The sequence below is a fragment of the Zootoca vivipara genome, chromosome 1, assembly GCF_965207765.1.
Source record: "Zootoca vivipara chromosome 1, rZooViv2.hap1.1, whole genome shotgun sequence".
Classification (NCBI taxonomy): domain Eukaryota; kingdom Metazoa; phylum Chordata; class Lepidosauria; order Squamata; family Lacertidae; genus Zootoca; species Zootoca vivipara.
The window spans coordinates 50066741-50087138 of NC_142582.1; the positions used below are offsets into that span (position 1 = coordinate 50066741).

At 46.3% G+C, this 20398-nt stretch overlaps 1 protein-coding gene across 2 annotated transcripts; it reads left to right on the forward strand.

Moving 5' to 3' along the window:
* The first annotated feature begins 341 nt into the window (after window positions 1-341).
* On the forward strand, window positions 342-19693 carry FEV (FEV transcription factor, ETS family member). Of its 2 annotated transcripts, none has more exons than XM_088652697.1 (3): window positions 342-2427; window positions 9002-9076; window positions 17055-19693. In XM_088652697.1, exons 1-3 carry the CDS (start codon window positions 2388-2390, stop codon window positions 17555-17557), a joined length of 618 nt encoding a protein of 205 aa, XP_088508823.1. In that variant the 5' UTR covers window positions 342-2387; the 3' UTR covers window positions 17558-19693. The 2 variants fall into 2 exon arrangements, with proteins under 2 accessions (XP_088508823.1, XP_034984135.1); XM_035128244.3 differs by lacking the exon at window positions 342-2427 and adding an exon at window positions 3197-8476.
* Window positions 19694-20398: the final 705 nt, after the last annotated feature.

Genomic DNA, 20398 nt, shown 5'->3' on the forward strand with positions numbered 1-20398 from the left:
TGTCTATTTGTCGTGCAGCTGTTAAAAGCAAAGAAGCCTTGCCAAGAAAACAGGTGGCAGCCAGATCCGTTTGAATTACTCAACATGCCCTTTCAATCACAGGGCACATGTGGGCTGCTCCTTGGCACTTTCCCGCTGTCCTGCCTTCCAATAAGGAAGTGCTTTCTGCAGGCCTCTCCCTTTGCACAAACATTCCTTCACACAGAACGTCCCACCCCACGGAAGCTCAGCTGTCCACCCTCCCTCCCTTTTGCAAGCAGGTAGCATACCTGAGGCTTTCCCTGCCAGGGCCACGTCAGCTTCTTCCCTGAGCAGGCCCACAGGTAAGTCGAAACAAAGCTGGGGGTGGATTATGCAGTGGGCATCTGCTCCAGAGCCTCATGCAGGAGTTAGAAGTTTTGTGTTTATGTTTTTTTAAGGGATGGGGAACTTGCACCTATTCAGGGCCTCTGGGCACAAGATTGCTGTTTAGTGCTGGTGAGAATAGACAGGTCAGCCTATGGCTAGAACCTGATAGCTAGGCTGTACTCATCATTGGAGTAGACAGCTTTCTTTTCCATATGTGAGTAGAAGTGGGGATGTGGGGATTTCAATCCATCACAGATTTGTGACTGAGTGCAGAATCAGGGTGGAAGAGATGGTGGTTTAAAGCGTACACACAAAATACACTGGGGTGAGCTTGTATCATTTATAATTTCCTTTCACTACACTTGGATAGTCTAAAAATCACTCTTTTATCTCCCCCTGCCCTGTCCTTGGAACCTGCTATGTTTATTTGCCTTCCCTGATCCAAAGCCTTTCAGCCTGTCCTCTGTCCAAATTTGCAAATGAGTTGAGGTTAGGATTTAACACTGCTGTAAAAAGACAGCTAGGCTGGTGCCAGTGTGTTTGGAAGAGTCTGGTTCCAGTTCTTGATAACTATGAGATTCACCGTGTTGGGTTTGTCTCTGTATAGCTTACCCTTTGGGGATTTTGGCAAGGATAAAAAAGGGGAATAATATGCCATTTGATCCACCCACATAGAGGTGATTTGTTTTAAAAATGGAGGTTCCAGAATGCATGTTTGCCTGAAAGCCACATCATCTGAAAAGAGGGATCCCCTTTTCCTGATCCCAGAAATGTTGGGACTGACCATGGTCATCTATAGATGAGAGAGAAATGTACTACTCACATATTAAGGTTCCCTGCTTATTGTTTCTGTACATGTTTCAAGGTTGTTTGTATAGCCTGCAATTCCATGCTCTCATCATGCGGGCACCAATTTATTTCTTTTTCTAGCCCTTATGGCTACAAATTGTGTGAGCAATACATGGAAAAAAATATTAGAAGCCTTGTGGAGCACTGAGCAGGAATTGCACTGGTAGAGAGGCTCTCTAACCAGCAGAATATGAATATGCAAATGTGAAAATGTATGCAAATTTGATTATTCATGTTGTAGCGATTTGGGGGGAGGGGTTGGCTGGTTAAAAGGTTTAGTTTACCTTAGTGTAGATTTTTATTTTTCACACAGAGTACGCACAGTCTGGTGATTTTAGACTGGAGTGGTAGCTCTCCTCCTTCCCCTGTTTCTTACTCAACCTATGTGCCCAAATGCAAACAGTTAATAGCTCCAAGTTGTGTTTCTCCTTCACACCATGCACAGGGGTTAGATGCTCTGGAATAGCTGCACCACGACAGTGGCAAGTAGACTTCAGGTTTGCAGGATCCACTTTGTTTTTTCCTGGAACCTCAAAGTCCACCAGCTGAAGCCAAGTGCAAAAGAGTGGCATAACTGGGGGACTGTGCTGGACATACACTTGGAATTAAGGGATATGGCACCTCTGAGTGCATGTCTCAGCCCAGGAATGGAGCTCACGGTCCTTTCATTCAACAATCCATTTCTGGTTTCCCACTCACTCCCACCCCACAAGCTTTGTTCCAGCAACCCAGCTTGGTAGAAAGTCATTGCCAGTGCTTTTTTTCTGGGGGTATGTAGGGGTATACATACCCCTAAACATTTTGTGAATCTTTGTACTTTTGTCCATTCACTGTATTTATTTTCCTGATTTGAACAATAAAATGGTGATTTTCTTGAGTGAAAATGTTTCCCCCCCCCAAAGAAACAAGCACTGGTCATTGCTATAGTTAAACTACTGAGAATCAGAAATTCTTGGTGATCTGTTTCATACAAACCACCCAGAAAGCTATTGGTAGATCCTGATTTACCTTCTGCCCTCTCTCACTGTGGACAAACGACCCTTTCGACCACTTTGACATTTCTCCCCAGAGAGGGGATGGGGAACTTGTGTCTCTCTACCTGTTGCTAAACTGCAACTTCCATCTTTCCTGACAGGGGCTAGTGGGGGTTGGAGTCCAGCAACACCTGGAGGGCCACAAGTTCCCCATCCATGCTCCTGAGCCACCTGTCTCAGAAGTGGATTCAACAGGGTAATGTAGATCCTCCTGATGGGGTAACTGGGGCCTCATAAATTTTTTTTTAAAAAATAATAATTGGCGCAACACCAGCTCTACAAGCCAGACCATTGTATTCACCACCATGAAAGGGAGGGAAGCTGTTGTCACTATCTCACATCTCCTTTGCCTCCTCAAATGCTGTTTTGCTTCTTATGTCTCCAGGGACTGCATGGGAAGCTTTGGGGGATCAAGAACCCAGTTCCAGCATCTTTAATCTACACCACATATCCTACCTGTGCTGGGCTTGTTTTCAGTTGCCTGCGGCTGATTAATAGGACTCAGGCAGCTAAAGCAAGTCTGGGACATGAAAGGAGAGCCCTCCGTTTGTGATAGATCAAATGTAGCAAGCTGGAGAAGACGCACTCAAGCCAGGACATGGAGCAGGACATAAAGAAGACATGGCTGTGGAACACTGTGGACCAATGGATCACAGGGCAGAGATGGGTGGAACTCCAACTCCCATCAGCCACAGCCAGAAGACCAATTGTCAGGAATGATGGGAGTTGCAGTCCAGCAACATCCGGGGGGAGGGGAGCATAGGTTCCCCATGTCCGCTCAGGAGTGACTGGATGTGGGTGGCTTGTCTGGCTTCCCAAATAGATGATTTGGGATGACCTGGACAAATGGTTTCTGTATACCTGGGATGACCTGGACAAATGGTTTCTGTATACCTGGGTATACCTTTTTCAGCCCGAGGGCCACATTCTCTTGCGGACAACCTTCCAGGGGAGGATCCACTTAACTTCCCATTCAGAACCATCCCATCCCAATGTTTAAAAAGGAGTGTTGGAGCTGCATGGGGAAGAGGCGAGGTGTGTCACATAGTAACAGCAATAACAGATGAAACCGAAACCTTGGAATACTACATCATTGGTTATCCAAGGATTTTTGAGCCCTGAACCCTAGACACTTCCAAATGAGTATGTTTCCATTAGGGTCCACAATTAGAAGAGTTTGTCTGCCTGTGGGACATCCTCTGTGCAAGAAACCCAGCCTAATCTTTTTCTACACACAGAGAGAGGCAAATAGAAGACACTTTGCACAAGTTCAGAGGCATGCCACCTCACAGTCCGCTTGCATGTACAGAAAACCATTAACAGAGAGCATTAACATATGAGATTCGTGAATCTGACAACAGTTTCTTAAAGAGGTTCTGATACTTTATATCAGCAGGCCCCATCTCAACATCTGAAAGGATGTCTCTTGTTAACCACACAGAACCATTAACATAGCTTGCCGTGTCTGTTCTGGGGTTGATCTCTGGCGAAAGGCTCCTAGCAAAGGAAGGATATCCATTATGCCCATATATGGGAAGGGGAAAGGAAATTTTTGCCCTTGACATATTAAAACATTGCAAGGGAGCCTGCAATAACCAATCTCTTGTCTCATTACATAAACAGCACACAGTAGTCTGTTCCCACACAAACTGTTCATCTAAGCTGCCCTGACAAGGTGTCGTTTGAACATCACATTGTTAATTTGAGCATCACAGTGTTAATTTGCTAAAAGAAGCTAATGGGCCTTGGAATTCAAATGATTAAAGTCCTTCCAGTCCCCCATAACAGCATCTGGCCCAAAGCTACTCAGATCTTCTGTGGCAGCAAGCAATTCTAAGCATGCCTCCAGACTGTTCCTATTTTTCAGGAAGGATTCGAGCCCTCTGCCACCCTAGGATAGCAGATCCACTTAATGCAGTTAGGAAAGTGGCTGAAAAATGCACTGAAAATGTGGGATGAACAACTGTAAGATGCATGAGCACCCTGCAAGCAAATTGGGATGAATGCCCACTGTCATAAAACATATCTACAAACAAATCAAAGTGAATGTTCAGTAGAGACTGAACATAGTGTAACCTCCATGAAAACTTTGGGTAGGCAAATCAGGATAAATGCTCAACAGATTGTGTGGAGGAGCCCTAAGCCAATGGCCAACAGTGGCGTTGTGACCCCCTCCATTGCATAGGCTGCATTAAGAGACCAGAGAAGACCAGCTATCATTGACCCATTGTCCATATGCAGGAATGTCAGGAGATGACAGATTAGTGGCCTAGCAGCACTGATGTTATATTGCACCAAACACCACATTAAATCAAGCATCCATCTCAGCTTAGCCTGGGCTATGAGCATGCTAGCAGTTATACAGTTGTTGTCTTGAACCCCTGACCTACCTAGCAGCAAGTCAGTAGTTCCCAGTCCAGTGTCAATCCACACGTCCAAAGTCCAAACCTAAGCACAGTCCCACAGAAATCCTGGAGCCTTCAAACTGAGATCCATCAACATGAACAGACACAGCCCTAGAACTCTGCTGCCCTTTTATACTTTGCATGCTGATTGTAGCATCTGGGCTTGAGGAGGCAGGTGACCCTCATCTTTTTCAAACCTTCTCCAGCTGAGGAATCACACACCTCCTCCCAGAGCCCCACCTGGCCAGCTAGTGAACTGGGCTGTGGAACCTTGCCTGCCTCAGCCTCCTGGAGCACCCCACTTGCTGCTCTTTATGCCTCAGAGCCCACCATGTTTGTCCTTTAAACCTCTAATTACATTTTGTTGCTGGCTAATCAGAACCTTTGGGTTGGCCTGCAAACTGATTCCTACTTTGGTTGAGATTTTACTTGCTTGTAGTGATAGAAGATGGGGAGGGAGATCCTGTGTGCACAACAACAAGGGCAATTTTCATAGCAAGGGGGCCTGTTGCTATTATTTTCCTGAGATTAAAAGTAAGAACTCAAAAGGGAAAGGCAAAGAAGCAGATAGGCATTATTCTTTCCAGATCTCTCATCTGCCCACCCCATCTTCTTTCAGCTCTCTGTTTGTTTTCTTGCTGCCTTCTGATGCATTGACAGTGAAATGCATGCATTTCCCCTTATTTAGCCACTAGATGTCTCTGTGCTGTCTGCTTGCCCAGACAAGGTACAGTCCACAGAACCTGGGGGAAATAACAGAACCTAAGGAGGTAACAACCAACATTTGTGCATGTGCATGTGCATGATGTGATGATTACTGATTCGTAAGTATTTTGCCTGCCCCCCCCAAAAAAAGTTTAAAGGTAGACTGTGGTTCTGGGGACAGGATAGAGCAGGCATCCCCAAACTGCGGCCCTCCAGATGTTTTGGCCTACAACTCCAATGATCCCTAGCTAACAGGACCAGTGGTCGGGGAAGATGGGAATTGTAGTCCAAAACATCTGGAGGGCCGAAGTTTGGGGATGCCTGGGATAGAGGCTCTTGGCATTTTGGCAGAGAGCATACCATACCTGCCAACTTGCCAACTCCAGCCTGCATTCGTCAACCACTCTTCTAACCACATTTCTGTAGACAAGCCTTCCCAACCTGGCGCCCTCCAAATGCTGGTGCACTACTGCTCCCATTATCCCTGACCACTGGCTATGCTGGCTGGGGCTCCTGGGCCTGGAGTCCAACAGCATCTAGAGGGCACGGGCACCAGGTTGAGGTAGAGCCTTGGCAGCCCCTTCCCAGGAGCCAGTGGCAACTGGTGCTCATTGGGACTTGCGGGGCAGAAGACAGGGAGAACAACAGTAGGTAGGACCATTTTCTCTCTGTCCTTCTCCCTGCTGAGTTCTACAAAGGCAACACTGAGACTAAAGAGGAAGAAGAAGCTGACAGCCATCACCCCTTTCCCTTGGGCTGGTTGTAAGTAAGAAGGCAGGCAGGTGGAGGCTGGCTGAGGAAAGAGTGAAGTTGGTGGGGCATTGCCCCTTTTGCCCTAGCCTCCACTGCCAAGAGCAACACTGTTTCACCACCATCACCCAAAATCTGCTGTCTCAGACTTCTCACTCGGCTCTATAGTTGTGGCAGTAACCTTAGCACTGACACCACCATCATGTTTGCCTAGGAGGGCCCTGTTTCCAAAGAGCTGCTTCCATTATCATCATCAATTTATATGCCACCCATCTTACTACCTTGCCCCAGCCACTCTGGGTGGCTCCCCAGCCCCAAAGTAAAAACACAATACAACATCACACACAAAAAACTTCCCTAAACAGGGCTGCCTTCAGACATCTTTTAAGAATCACATAGGTGTTTATTTGTTTGACATCTGCTGGGAGGATGCTCCACAGGGCAGGCATGACTACTGAGAAGGCCCTCTGCCTGGTTCCCTGTAACCTCTTCTCTCTCAATGAAAGAACCACCAGAAGGCCCTTGGTGCTGGACCTCAGTGTCTGGACTGAACAATGGGGGTGGAGACACTCCTTCAGGTATACAGGGTTGGAGCTGTTTCAGGCTTTAAAGGTCAGCAACAACACTTTGAATTGTACTCCGAAAAGAAGAAGCCCTCAGAGAGGAAAAGAGCCCTGTGCTAACCTAGCTCACATAATGACACCCCCACCCCCTGTTTTCCTGCTAAACCTCCTTTAAGTAGGCTGAAATGTGGAACTCATTGTGACTGAGTGATGCGAGAAGTGGGGAAGGAAATACTACTATAATGCACTATTATAAGAGGGTTATAAGACTGGTTTGATTTACTGAGATGATGTAGGGATTACTGAGCACTTAAGAAACCCACCATATAATTAGTATTACTGACACATCCAAGAGTGCCCCATTGAAAGCTATCATGTTTATTGAGGCAAACTATTCTATGATTCTCTCAGATGAGGCCAGCTCTGGCCCCAAATGCTTATGCTGTAATAAAAATGTGTTGGTCTTCAAGATGCAACCATCCAACATGGCTACCGCTTTGGAAATTCATCTACTTACTACTACTGTTGTTTCAAGTTACCAACATATATACAATTTTGATTCGCTGTTGTATAGATATTGGGGAGGGTGAAATCGCTTTCCTCCACCAGAGTTATTGAGCGGGATTGGACTATACATGCAAATACAATTGGTTTATTTTTTGGGGGAGGGAGTTAGCAGTAACAAGTAGTGAATGTACGATCTTCTAAATCTTATATGAGGTATGTTGTCGGGCCACAACTCCCATGAGCCCCGGCCAGCATTGCAATCAGCCCAAGACCTCTGGGGGCAGGGGTGGAAGCCAATCTGAATAAAATATGGGGGGGGGCTCTGTGCAGGTAAACCCCGCCCACATAACTGATCACATGATGCAGTGCATGCACACCATTTGAACGGCAATGCACACGAACTTCCCCCTCAAATATTTTATTGGGGGGCCGAAAGGGTCACCTTGGCCCCTAAGAGTTGGCTCCTATGTCTGGCGGGCACGAGCTTGCAGAAAGGTGGGCGAGTCGATTAACAGAGATTATCTAATGGTAGCGAAATGGAACCTCTTCATTCAGAGATACTCGATCTCTGAGGATCTGGTACTGAAGACAAATAGCAGGGGAGATCGTTGCCTTGCTGTGCTCCCTCTCAGCTTCTGGAAAGCATCTTGCGAGCCACAGTGGGAAACGACAGAAGCCTTTTGGCTGATTCTCCGAGGCTCCATGGCGAGGAGCGGGTGGTGGTAGTAATCCGGTCCCTCCGGTCTCTTCGCCCCCCCATAGGAGGATGCGGCACCTTACCGCGGCTCCGCTTGTGGGTGGGGGGCGGGGGGGCACAGAATCACTTTCAGGTTAAAGGCCCATTAGGGCCTCCGTCGGGGCTCGTTTCCTTGTTGGCTCAGAGGCACTGGAGCAGAAGCGCCGCCGAGCGAGGGCCAGGCCAGGCGCTGTGTGTTTGCAAAGAGTTAAGGAGGCGGAAAATGCGAGGGCCACGGCTGCCTCTCTCCATAGAAACGGCGATCTTTAACGGGGGGAACTTTATTAAAGTCCGATGGGGCGATAAGCGCCCGCGCCGCGCCTTTAATTAAAGCGCAGAGGAAATTGCAGGCGCCCAGGCCCTGCGCCCCTCGCAGGTTGCTTGGAGACTGCCCCCACCCTCGCCGCCGCTCTCCCCATCCCGCGCTCTGCCTCGACGGGTGGGGACCGTGATACATAATAACAACCATCATCTTCCCCAGGCGAAGGCAATAATACCCCCCGCGGGCGCGGGGTGGGCGCAGAGCTGCCATGAGACGCGGCGCGGCCCGGACCCTGCTGCTCAACATGTACCTGCCAGGTAGGGCAGGGACCAAAGGCGACGGCTGCCCGGCGCCGCCGCAGCTTTCCATGTGGTGGATCGGTCCCTTTCCGCACAGCCCAGACCCTAGGCTCCCACCTCTGCCTCTCGTTTCTTCTCATGCTCATTTCCCCTAACTGCCATTTCTCCCCCTCCACGAAGATTGCTCCTTGGCGCTCTTCAGCAGGCGCGCAGAGCCGTCTCTCTGGCCGTCCCTCTTTAAAGCTGCCCCGACGGCTCCCATCGGAAGTCGGATTTCCTTTTTCCTGGACGCGTTTCCTGGCTTCATAGCGGCTTGCCATGGGGGGGGGGGGGCGAGGCAGAGCGGCAGAGGCGGGCAGCGGGGGGACTTTGAAATACAACCAGGCTCGCTCTGGAGAGAGAGAGGGGAGCTTGTCCAACGCGCCCGCCCCCTCCATCAAGTCCCAATTACGGGGAGATTTTTGGGTGGGGACCGGCATCGGTTTGGGTTTGAGCTCATTTCGCCCCTCTCTGTTTCTCTCTTCTTGCTGATCTTATTTGCAGACCCAGTTGGGGAAACTTTGTTCAAAGAAGGCAAAAGCCAGGCGTGGGGATCACTGGGGCCCGGAGTCCAAAAAGGTAAGACCCTCGCTTCCCTGACTTCCCGGAAAGTACTGTACAGAAAAAGGAGTGTGTTGGGCTACTGGGGCGTCTTTCAAGGCAGTCTGTTGCTAAAGGGCGATCAATTTGATCAAATTCTTTTCGAAGGGCAAATTTGCTAAATATCCAATGGGGGGTTCGTCTCGCATCATCTTCTTCTGCACCTGAAGCTAAGCAGAGGATGCGCACCATCCAATGCAACCAAGTCTCCCCTTCAAGGGTTCGAAATATGCGCCTTATAGGAAGGAGCGCACCCACTTTTCTCTAGCAAACGCTCTTTAAAGTTGGGTGGGCTTTAAAACAGCCACCAAAACCTTAGAAATAAACGGTGGTGTATGTGTGTGGTTGTTGCAAAACCACTTCAAAAGCAACGCGGTACCCGAATCAGCTGCGGGTGCAAAACAAGAAGCGCGCCCCGGGCAGGATTTGATCCTTCCTGATATATCTATCCTTTCAGTAATAATGCAGTTAGTAGGGTTAGGTTGTGCGCTGGTTGATTTGTTCCTCTAAAGCACTTGGAAGCGCAAAAGCCCCAAATAATGGAGGAAGTGTGGGGCTCGTTTGAGATCTCTGGCTTTTTTAAAAAATAAAAAGAGAAAAAGTAGGAATTAATATCGACTTCCCTCTGGGAAATCCGATCCTTGGTCTGTCTGGCTCAGTATCGCCTGTCGTGGGCGGCAGCAGCTCTCCGGGGTTTTAGCCAGAGGGTATTCCTCAGACCTTCTTGGAGATGGAAGGAATTTAACTCGGCACCTCCTGTAAGCCGAGCAGGAGTAGCTACCGGTACAGCCGCTCCAAAACCTCTGCTTTAGCTTCCCTTCGCTGCCAAGGGAACCTGCTCCTCAAATGCTTAAGGCGGCGAAGGCGTCCTTCAACACCCTGCGCCTCCAGAAATCGGAGCTAGCTGGGATCAAAGTGCGGGGAGAGCCTTGGACTTTAGGGGATCTTGGCCAGCAGGTTACCACGGAAAGGAAAAATAGCACCCTTCCTTAAGGCTGCTGGCAGAGTACTAAGCTTTGGTATTGCACCGGGCTCTACTTCGGGCAAGATTGACTACTGCGTTGTTCAAATTCACGGGTTTCAGTGAATTTTTTTAAAAGAAAAACCACTTTCAAGCTTTAGGAGCGTGGAGCGAGGCAAGCCCCCCCCCCTCCAGCTCTGTGTAGCTTGAAAACTTCCTATTTTAATACACAGTACTGCAATTTTACTGGAAAGCCCATCTGGGCAAAGAGGGGCCCTATTAAATCTCCTTTCTGCCCTCCAAGAACCGGCACCAAACATCCCCAACCCCACCAAGCGCCCTTTCCCTTCTTTCGGAGGCTTCCCCAGAAGCCAGGCTCTGATCGGCCGGGCAACCTGGGTCCCTGCCTAAGGTCGTAGGGACGGAGAGCAAGGGAAATAATCGAGGGGGTTTCGGCAAGGAGCTGCGGGAGACGTCTTGAAATAAGGTGAGGCTGTTTTCTGGAGCAGAGAACTTAGCCGAAAAGCAGCTCTGAGTTCTGCAATATCATGGCTGCCTGCTTATTCATTTTTATTCTTATAAGAAGGTGAAAACAAAGTCACAGCCGCATCCGTCTTAAGACTTCTCCCCGAGGAAGTGTTCTGTCCAAATGGCACTGCCGATAACTATTTGCATTCCCAACGCCCGTCTCTTGCACCACCTCGAAAATTCTCAGTCCCTCCGTTGGACTCTTTCTCTCACCTTGGAGATAAGGAAACAAGCAGCCCAGTTAAACCCCAGAACTTGGATCCCGTTCTCAATGAAAGTATTAAATACGCTGAAATACCACTGACTCAAAACACACGTACAGTACAGTAACTGTTTAACTGCGTTTCGGGGTTTGGGACCACTTAATTACAAAACAAACAAACAAACGCGGGGAGACCCTAGCACCCCAGCCAGCCGAACATCAGTCCCGATTCAGCTGCTACTGACCCACGTCCCTCTTGGCTCAATCGGTTCCCACTCATGTGCGCCTCTGGCGCAGTTGGGGACCAGCCTTTGCCATTCATTTCAGCGGGATCTCTTAGGCAGGTTTTCTAGGAAGTAGTAAATCCATCCCCTGAGTTTAATGAGATGTCACTCCCAATCTGGACTACAGTCGAGGAAACCAACTTCTTTCTTAACCTGTTAATGCCAACAGCTGCTACACAAATACAGGCTTAGGAGCGGAGGTGTCGCGTTCATAATTCCCGAGTGGGAGCGCCGATGGTCCCTGGATGGCGCGGACTGATTGCTTAGAGTAATTTAGGCGCAGTTGGTTAGAGCATTTTTCACACCCCATTTCCTACGGAATCCAGTTTCGCAACAGTCGCAGAAATAATCTACAGCATCTCAAAATCGCAGGTTTGAGGGGAAAGAGGCGCAGAAGTACCAACTTCTTTATTCATTTATCATCACCATCACAATTATTCTACCCCAGTTTTCTTCCATGGAGCTTAAAGTGTCCTACATAGCTCTCCCTTTCTCATCTTATTTTTTACAACTACCTTGAGAGGTAGGCTAAGCTGAGCGAGAAAGCGACTGGCCCAAGGTGAACGGCTGGCTGAGTAGAGATTTGAATCCTGGCCTCACAGGTTCTACGGTAGCGCTCTAACTGCGATGCCACACGGGGTAGCGGGTTTGGCGAAATGGCGAAATGATGAAGGAACGCCATAAAGCCAATATTTTTATTATTTTTTAAAAGAAATCTTATTTTATTTTACTTAAACGAAGTAACTCGTCGGTGTGCATTCACCAATTTTTATGTACATCTCCTATCCCAAATACAACTCCGAAGGGGGAGAGGAGAGGAATTCGCGGTTTTGGGGTGGGTGGATTCAACAAATGTCAAAATCCACAACACGCCTGTCTCGTGCTGCGGTGCATCGCTGGACAGATCTCAATACAACGAGTGAAAAATAAATAGTGCCCCTGGAACCGTCCAAGAACCGACTCCGTAAGAGAGAGTAAATAAAGATTTCTAAATTCGGCCAATAGTGAATATGAATAACGTCAGCGGAACCAATAATTCGTATGCATACAGCACTGTAGAGCGTACAAAATACTTCACGCGCCTTATCTTGTTGGTGCAATCCATAAAACTGCCTTGCAAGGTAGATGAATATTATTATTTTCCCAGTACAGTATCTGGATTTCCCCCCCTCACCAGGGCAGTGTATGTATATTGGATAAAATATATTAAATAACATTACGATATCACTTAAATTTAAAAGCACCATTAAAACACAAAAAAATGCTATAATGCAGAAGGGCGGGGGCAAAACCCGCTGTAAACCGATTCATCTGCTGAGAAATGTGGAGTGAGGCTTCCTTTAGAGCCGATTCCACCTGCAATTTATGCATCCTTACCCCAAAGTAAGGCTGCATTCCTATACCAACTCACCTTGGAGTACGGTAAATTCCACGGAACTCAGTGGCTTTCTTCCAGTCAGTGGGTATAGGACTGAAGCCGAAAATCGGTTACCGCAGAGGGGAGCCTGAAAAAAATAAACAAAACAAAGCGTGATACTGTACATCAACATCATTATATGTCAAACGTATTTATGAATCGCCTTTCTGCCGCCAAGACAGTGATTAAAAGCACTGCAAGATTAAAAACCCACCAGTTTAAAGCAGAACAAAACCAGAAAGATGAATTAAAAAGCTAGGCGAATGATGTAGGCCACCAGTCTGACCACCCCAAGGGCGTCTAAGGCAGTCTCTTAGATAAACAATGTTATTTTCGCCACTTAAGGCAGTGGGCTGAAAATACCGGTAAATGTTGCCCATTTCTTATGCACATTTACCCGAACGTAAACTTCATTGACCAGTCAACGACGCTTATTTCCGAGGAGCAGAAATTTGAGCAGGCGTGTTGTAGAGGATTGCAGTGTTAAGGTGACGCAGTAGTCCCACGGCGATGGGTACGAAGTACTCCGCCTTAGAAGTGCTGAACAACCATGCTCCTTGGGTTTATATCTAGGGCGCACGGGGTTGTACACAAGCACTTGCGTATATGTAACAGTGTATTTTAGCAAGCATACCCACTTTAAGTAAGAGAGCACACTAGAAACCTGACACGTGTTGGAAATCAACTGCGGTCGTCTTGGTTTTCAAACGTTCTATTCCCTTTATAAGAGCGTGCACCCTTATAAAGGCTGGTACGTGGTCGTCCTCTCCTAAAAGCCAAAAATGAATGGATCACACCGGATCACACCTTCCCGCACCTGGAACTCAGAATTGTGAAGAGGAGGGTAGCGCTTGGACAAAAGCCCTTTCCTATTCCGGGTTTTATTTATCTGACTTCAAATGTGCTGTAGCCTTCCAGATCTTGCATGGACTATATTTCCCCTTTTATCTGACCATTGGCCTTGCTGGCTGGGGCTGATGGAGTGCAACAACATCTGTAGGACCGGTTCCCTATCCCCTCTGAGTCAGCTGTGTCCCCCCTCCCCCCCCCAGAAACTTTGTTGCTTAAGTTACATTTTATATTGGGCGCCTGGTTTCCCCAGCAGCAAGTACGAAATACTTGAACTGTGCCTGATCAGGTTAAAACTGTCAGCGCTTTTCCTTGTGGCACCTTAAAGATTAGCAGGTTTTATTATGCCATATATTTTCTTGGGCTAAAATCCACTCAGCATCTGATGAAGTGGGCTGTAGTCAATGACATAGCTGCCAACTTTCCCCCCTTTTTAAGGGAAATTCCCTTATTCCGAATAGGATTTTCTGTTGGAAGCTACCCAGAGTGGCTGGGAAACCCAGCCAGATGGGCGGGGTATAAATATATTATTATTATTATTATTATTATTATTATTATTATTATTATTATTATTACAGTGATACTCCAGCAGCCACACTGAAATCAATTGACTCCAGTGGCGCTTTGATCTCACTTAGTCTGCTTTGTGCATCACTAACCTTGAATCATTTCAAGTCATTTTCACTTAGTCATTTTTTAAAACATTCCCCTAAGGAAAACAAAAAAGCCCTTTGAAAAGCAGCTCAGGGAGAAAGGTTTTAGCCCAGCCACCTCTCTGCTGTTCTAGTTTCTACTTGCAAAGGAACGTGGTGGGTTTCTTTTTTTAGGGGGGGGGGATTAACACAGGGAAAGATTAATAAATGCGATTTCTCTACCTGGAATCTGTAATGGGTACCATCCATTCTACCATCACCCAGTCTACCACCTCATTCTGTTGCAAGTGTAGAGGAGGCCTCTCTAGACTACAATAAAAAAAGAAAGTTAATTTCCAACGATTAAGATCAGAAGTTATTTCAGAACCATTTGTTCAGGACAGCAACATCAATAGAGGACATGCATGTGTGAAACTGCTAGCACTGGTCAAATGCTGAACAATATTTTATGTCACTTTATAATAGCACTCAAACCAGTCAATTGTCAGTGTTTAAGCTGACACATATGGCTATGTGAATCAGCCCTTCTTGTCTTGGAAAAAGTTAAAAATTATATTAATAGTAGTGTGAGATTCCATAATTGTACACATACAGGAGGTTGGTTCAGATATGTTATTTATTTATTTATTTAGTTAGTTATAAGAAATATATCTATGCTCACTATGCATATTGTAATGTAACCTATCTGAATATCTAGAAACACAGAGAGCACTGGTTTTGTTTTTCATTTTCTGACCTCCATTCCTTCAAATCAGTTCAGACAAAGCAACTTCTCAGGTTTACCTGTAGTAAATAAATGTATCAATTGTATATTTTCTATACATTTTTTGCTTAAAAAACTAAGCAAAAATATTTAGCAGGAAGCAACACAATAGGTGTGCCAAGCTGTGTAAACCATAATACTCTGTAGTGCTTTGTTTGTATCTAATTGGCCACAACAGTCAAATGAGTGTAAGGCTGTGATCTTCATTGCAAACTTACTTGGGGTATTAAATCCTAGGGTGGATCTGGATGGGGGCTTAATATTGCAAACAGCTCATTCAGATACAGTAAATGTGGGGAGGCAGGCTTTTTTTAAACATCAGATTTCCCAATCCATATTAAATAGGGGAAAATATGAACTGGTGTTTTTATGCCAATGATGTCATGTGGATGCTGTGAAAACCTGCACACACGAGAGGCACTGATCCTGTAATATACACCCACCTAAAAGCACTTCATCTCATGTAAAATGAATTCACTTCCTAGTGAAGGTTTATAGAGAAGAGAGAGAATATGGGTACTGTACATTTTTTTAAAAATGAGGAAGGTTTTGGAGTGACTGGGGAAATGCAAAGGATTCAGCTCTGAAGAGTTCAAAGCAGCCAACAGTGTGAGCTATTTGGCTTTCCACAATAAGGGTATTAGTACCGTATATCGTTGAGGGTGGGGCAGTGATTATGGGAAAGGGATTAAAATATTGTTGTGAGTTTGGGGGAGGGGTTAAGGCTATATGATGCCTAAGTCCCTTCGAATTCCTGGATCCAGCAAGGGTTGAAATCTAATGGATTCTATTGCTGAATTACCAGTAGCCAGGCAAGGACCATAGCTACCACCTAAGTATGGTCCTTAGTCTGATAAAGAAAGCTGTTCTTTGCCAGAGGGTAAATGGGTGGGCCCCCTCTTTCACCGGCTGCTGGGGAGGACAATAGCCATAGTTGTGTGAGAGAGCTGGGCTAGAAGCAGGCTGCGGGCAGAAGCCAGGGAGTGAGAGCCATGCTTCATTCCAAGGCTGTGTCTATGAAAGAAGGAAGACCACTTGGAGTGTTAATGCTGTAAGCCCCTTCATCTTGAGCTCTGGTTGTATATATGGGTAAATAAGGATACCACAGTCTCCACTGTCCCTCATTCCAAGGAAACTGGGCCCTGGGTAAGTTCCTGGAACCCCTGAAATCTTGCACCTCTTTGAGATTGGGGTGGCGTGCAACAATATATTTTGAGCTCTTCTACTGGGAGCCTTAGGTCATAGAAATTTATTGGTTAGGGGGGAAAGATGAAAAGAGTTGACGCTTCATATTTTGGCTCAGCCAGGAGTCTGATGTACTTTTGTTTACCTTTAAATGTCCAAATGATAAGGAAGGATGGCAAGGATTTACAGCGAAAGTGGGTGGACTTCAACATAGCATTAAGTTGGATATGCAGGAGCAGAACAAGGTTTGCCCTCCCTTCCCCTACTCTCTCCTCCCCTCCCTCTAAGCTTGTTCTGAAGGTTCCCCCAGCGCCTTTGTTGCTTGTATTTCCTTTTGTTGTTGCCTTTACTTGTATTTTAATCTGGAAGTTGCTTTCCAGGCCATTGGGGATAGAAATCTTTTGGAAAAGTGTTTCAAGTTGTGTTAGACTTGGGCCTCAAATATCTGAAAGAACACCTTCCCTGTACAGCAGCCCTGGAATTAAGATAAAAGAAGGAGGGCCTTCAGGTGGTTTTGTTGCTCTCAGTAGTTGTGAGTGGGTTGAGCTCATGACAGAGCCTTTTTTATGATGGCCCCAAGATGTGCATCTGGCACCACCTCTTTACAGCTTCCATTGACCACTGAAGACACATTACCCTGGCCTTTGAAATTGGAAGTTTTTATATTGGTGTCTTTTAACTGGAAGGATTATTGATGTTGAGCTTTATTGGGGGTGTTGTTGTTTAGTTTTGACTGTTTTAATATGCTGTAATCTGCCTTGAGCGTTCTGGTGAAGGGCAGCTAAGAAAGAACATTATCATTGTTTACTTATTTAGACTGTCCAGGTAGAGAGGGATCATAACATTTAGTCTGGCCCTCAGAATTGGCCTGGGCAAGCCAAACATAATGCCCTCCTGATGTGGCTGGACTCCAGTTCCTATCAGTCCCAGTCCACTTGCCCATGGCCAAGAGTCAAAGATCATGGTAGCTTTATTCTAACAACTCCTATAGCAGCAATCTTGGGCTACAAGAATGTATGGGTCAGCATAAAGGCAGTTTTCTATGTTCATGTGAGAGTGGCATGTCTGCCCCTTCAAGGTGGGCCTTTCTCACTGCCCCTCTTTTGGCTTTTCAGGCAGTGGGCAGATCCAGTTGTGGCAATTTCTGCTGGAGCTGCTTTCTGATCGTGCCAACCTCAACTGCATCGCTTGGGAGGGCACCAATGGAGAGTTCAAACTCCTGGATCCCGATGAGGTTGCCCGGCGCTGGGGGGAGCGCAAGAGCAAGCCCAACATGAACTATGACAAGCTGAGCCGGGCCCTGCGCTACTACTATGACAAGAACATCATGACCAAGGTCCACGGCAAACGCTACGCCTACAAGTTCGACTTCCAGGGCCTGGCCCAAGTCTGCCAGCCAGCAACACCCGACCATACCCTCTACAAATTCCAGGCACCCCTGCCCTTCTCTGGCATTTCCAAACTCAACATCATGGCCTCGGGGGTGACTCCAACCAGCTTCTCCTATTGGCCAGGCTCTACCCCCACTCTGTACCCCAGTCATGGCTTGCAGCCTTCAGCACCCTTCAGTGCCATGGCAACCTCCCATATCAACAACATGAACAGCCACTACCACTAGGACTCTCACTGCTGCAGGGCAAGGAGGAGGGATAGGGAGAGAAGGGACAACCTCAGATTTCATCCTAAGACACTTCCCATTTTGACCAAGGAGGCAACTGTGTGCAGCAGGGAGGGACACTGTATTGAGACGACATCTTAAGGTGGGCTGGATCTCAGCAAAGGCGTTGGATGATCTAGGGGGCATTTTGTAGGGGGTGAGCTCCCTCCCCATTGAATACAGAGTCCTTCATTTTATAGAGAACATTTCAGCAATGCCCCCAATTTCTCTCTTTCCTTTCTTTTTCTTTTTCTTTTAAAAAACCCTCTCCCACTATATTGAAATGGCTTCAGAATGTTCTTGTATGTTTTGAAGTCTGGTCATGGACAGGCATAAAGATCAGCAAGGGCTCAGCTCAGCAACACACATATAGTCACACATCCTAAGAGGTTGATGACGGAGGTGAGATGGACTTTCAGGTCAAAGTTAGGCATCCTTGTCAGGTGAGGAAATGCCCCTCCTTTTAAAATGCTGCTGGACACTAAGTCTTAGCTTCAGTGTCTTCATCTTTCCTGGATTAGATACATGGACAGGAATATCATCCTATCAGGAATCCTGTACTGAACAGGAATACATTACATAGCTGCCATCAGATTTAGCTGGCAGGTGATGCCAACTGAGGGCAGTTGAAATGGACGAATGGACATTTTCACAAGGAGTGCTTAAAGGGGGAGTGATTTTTCTTTTCTTTTCTTATTCTTTTGCTATTGCCCGAAGTGCTGACAAAACCAAGTTTTGGCTCAGCCCTACTCAAAATGCAGTTCTGCAGATACTTCCTTAACCCACAGGAATTAATATTAAAGCAGTAGGACACAAATATTTGAAAAGATGTGACATGGTGTTCCCCAAGCTCCAAGAATTTAAATGTATCTGACTTAGCCTGAGGTCTCTGATCTCACAAACTAGTCTAGGCATCAGACACCCCACACTGAGCCAGCCACAGCCTAATTCTCAGCCCAGCTGGGCTTCTTCTTTGCCCCCAAAGTTGCTGCTTCCATGTAGGCAGCACCAAAATACAAGTGTGGTAAAAGTTGTCAATGTATAACATTTCATTTTTTAAAAATAGTGAGGCAATATAATGGAAATGAAATATTCAATGAAATTCATTCTTTGCCCACTGTAAGTAACTATCATTATCATTATCATTAAATGTATTTATACCCCACCTTTCTCCCAAGTTGGGATTCAAGGTGGCTTCCAACATTTAAGTACATCATTATATAATGCAAGTAATATAAACTAGTTAAAAATAATACTTAAAACACACTTAGAACCAGCAGTTAAAATAGGGAACTACCATGTATAACGTCAGGATCTGTTGCTTTGAACACACTGTAGAGTTTTTTTGGGGGGGAGCTGTGGCCAAACACATATTTTTATTTATTTATTACATTTGTATACCACCCTATACCAATAGATCTCAGAGCGGTATACAAATTTAATAAATAAATTTATCAGTACAGCTGTGTCATCTCACACAATCTCACACCCAAACTACCCAAGAGAGACACTAAATGGTTACCATTATCAACAGGGCGCACATGAAACTTAAAGAGGCTTGTGCTTTAAAAAGTCAAAGCTACATTGCCCAGAATGTTCATTTGCATTTACAAATGCCTTTCTTCTGTTTTCCATGTGGAAGAGAAATCCACCAGAGAGGCTCAAATAGTGACATGAGCCTCATGTGTCATTGGCATTTTGACCTCTGAACCCTAAAAGTCAAATTGATGACTCCTGTTCAGCATGGAGATGCACTTCAAATGGCATAGAGAGATTCTTATATTCCAATAAGTTATATACCATTTAATTGCATAATTTCTAAGCAGTGTACAAGAGGGATAGGAAGGACACCAGAAAACCTGCCAGAAAAACTGAGATGGTAGTTAAAGTCAAGAAAATAGCAATTGTCCTGGAAAACAGACTGCTTCTGCCCCTTCCCTTGCTTTCATGATTTCATCCCCTTTTGTCCCATTTTCAGGCTGATGGACATCATTTCAGGTTTCTGTGTTTGTGTGTGTGATAATGTTCAAAGACCTACTCTTAAATATATTCATGGTAAAATGCAAAAAGAGATAAAAAAGGAAAAGTGTACTTTAATAGCACCCCTCCTTTGGGGGGTGGTTTCTTGATTTTAAAAAAATGAGAAGAAGACACAAGACATACGGGTGCTCCTGAGGAAAAATTCCACCGAAAGTGAAGCACAGGGACAGAAAAGCACACATAGCGAGTGCCCTGCACAAGACGGAACTTGATGGGATCCTGTTCCAGCCTCGAGGCATTGCCTATATATGGTAGGGAAAATGTAAACCCTCTTTGAAAATCCCAGTAGAAATGCACAATAGAAATGCAAGCTATTTCATTCATCCAGGGGGAGTTATGTACACCTAGAAGCCTAGAGCAGGGGTAGGGAACCAGCAGCCCTCCAGATGTAGGAATACAACTTCCCCCATCCCCCCTGGCTATTGGCCATGCTGGCTGGAGCCAATAAGACTTGAGGTCCAACAACTGAAAGGCCACAGGTTGCCCACTCCTAGTCTAAAGGAACCTCCTACCTAGCTGGAAATGTGACAGAAACCTAGCACCAACCTCAGATTTGGGTGTGGGTGTGTGAACACTCACAATACACCACCTTTCTCAATTCTCCTCTCTCTCGCTCACATTGTCAATGGTCATTTGTTCATTCTCTCTCTCTGGGTCTACAGCTCATCACCCAAAGGGAAAGTGCAAGTTGAACGGAGGAGCATGCCCCACCGTTTCCCTCTAGGCACTTCCTGCATACTTAGAGATGGTAGACAAACAGGC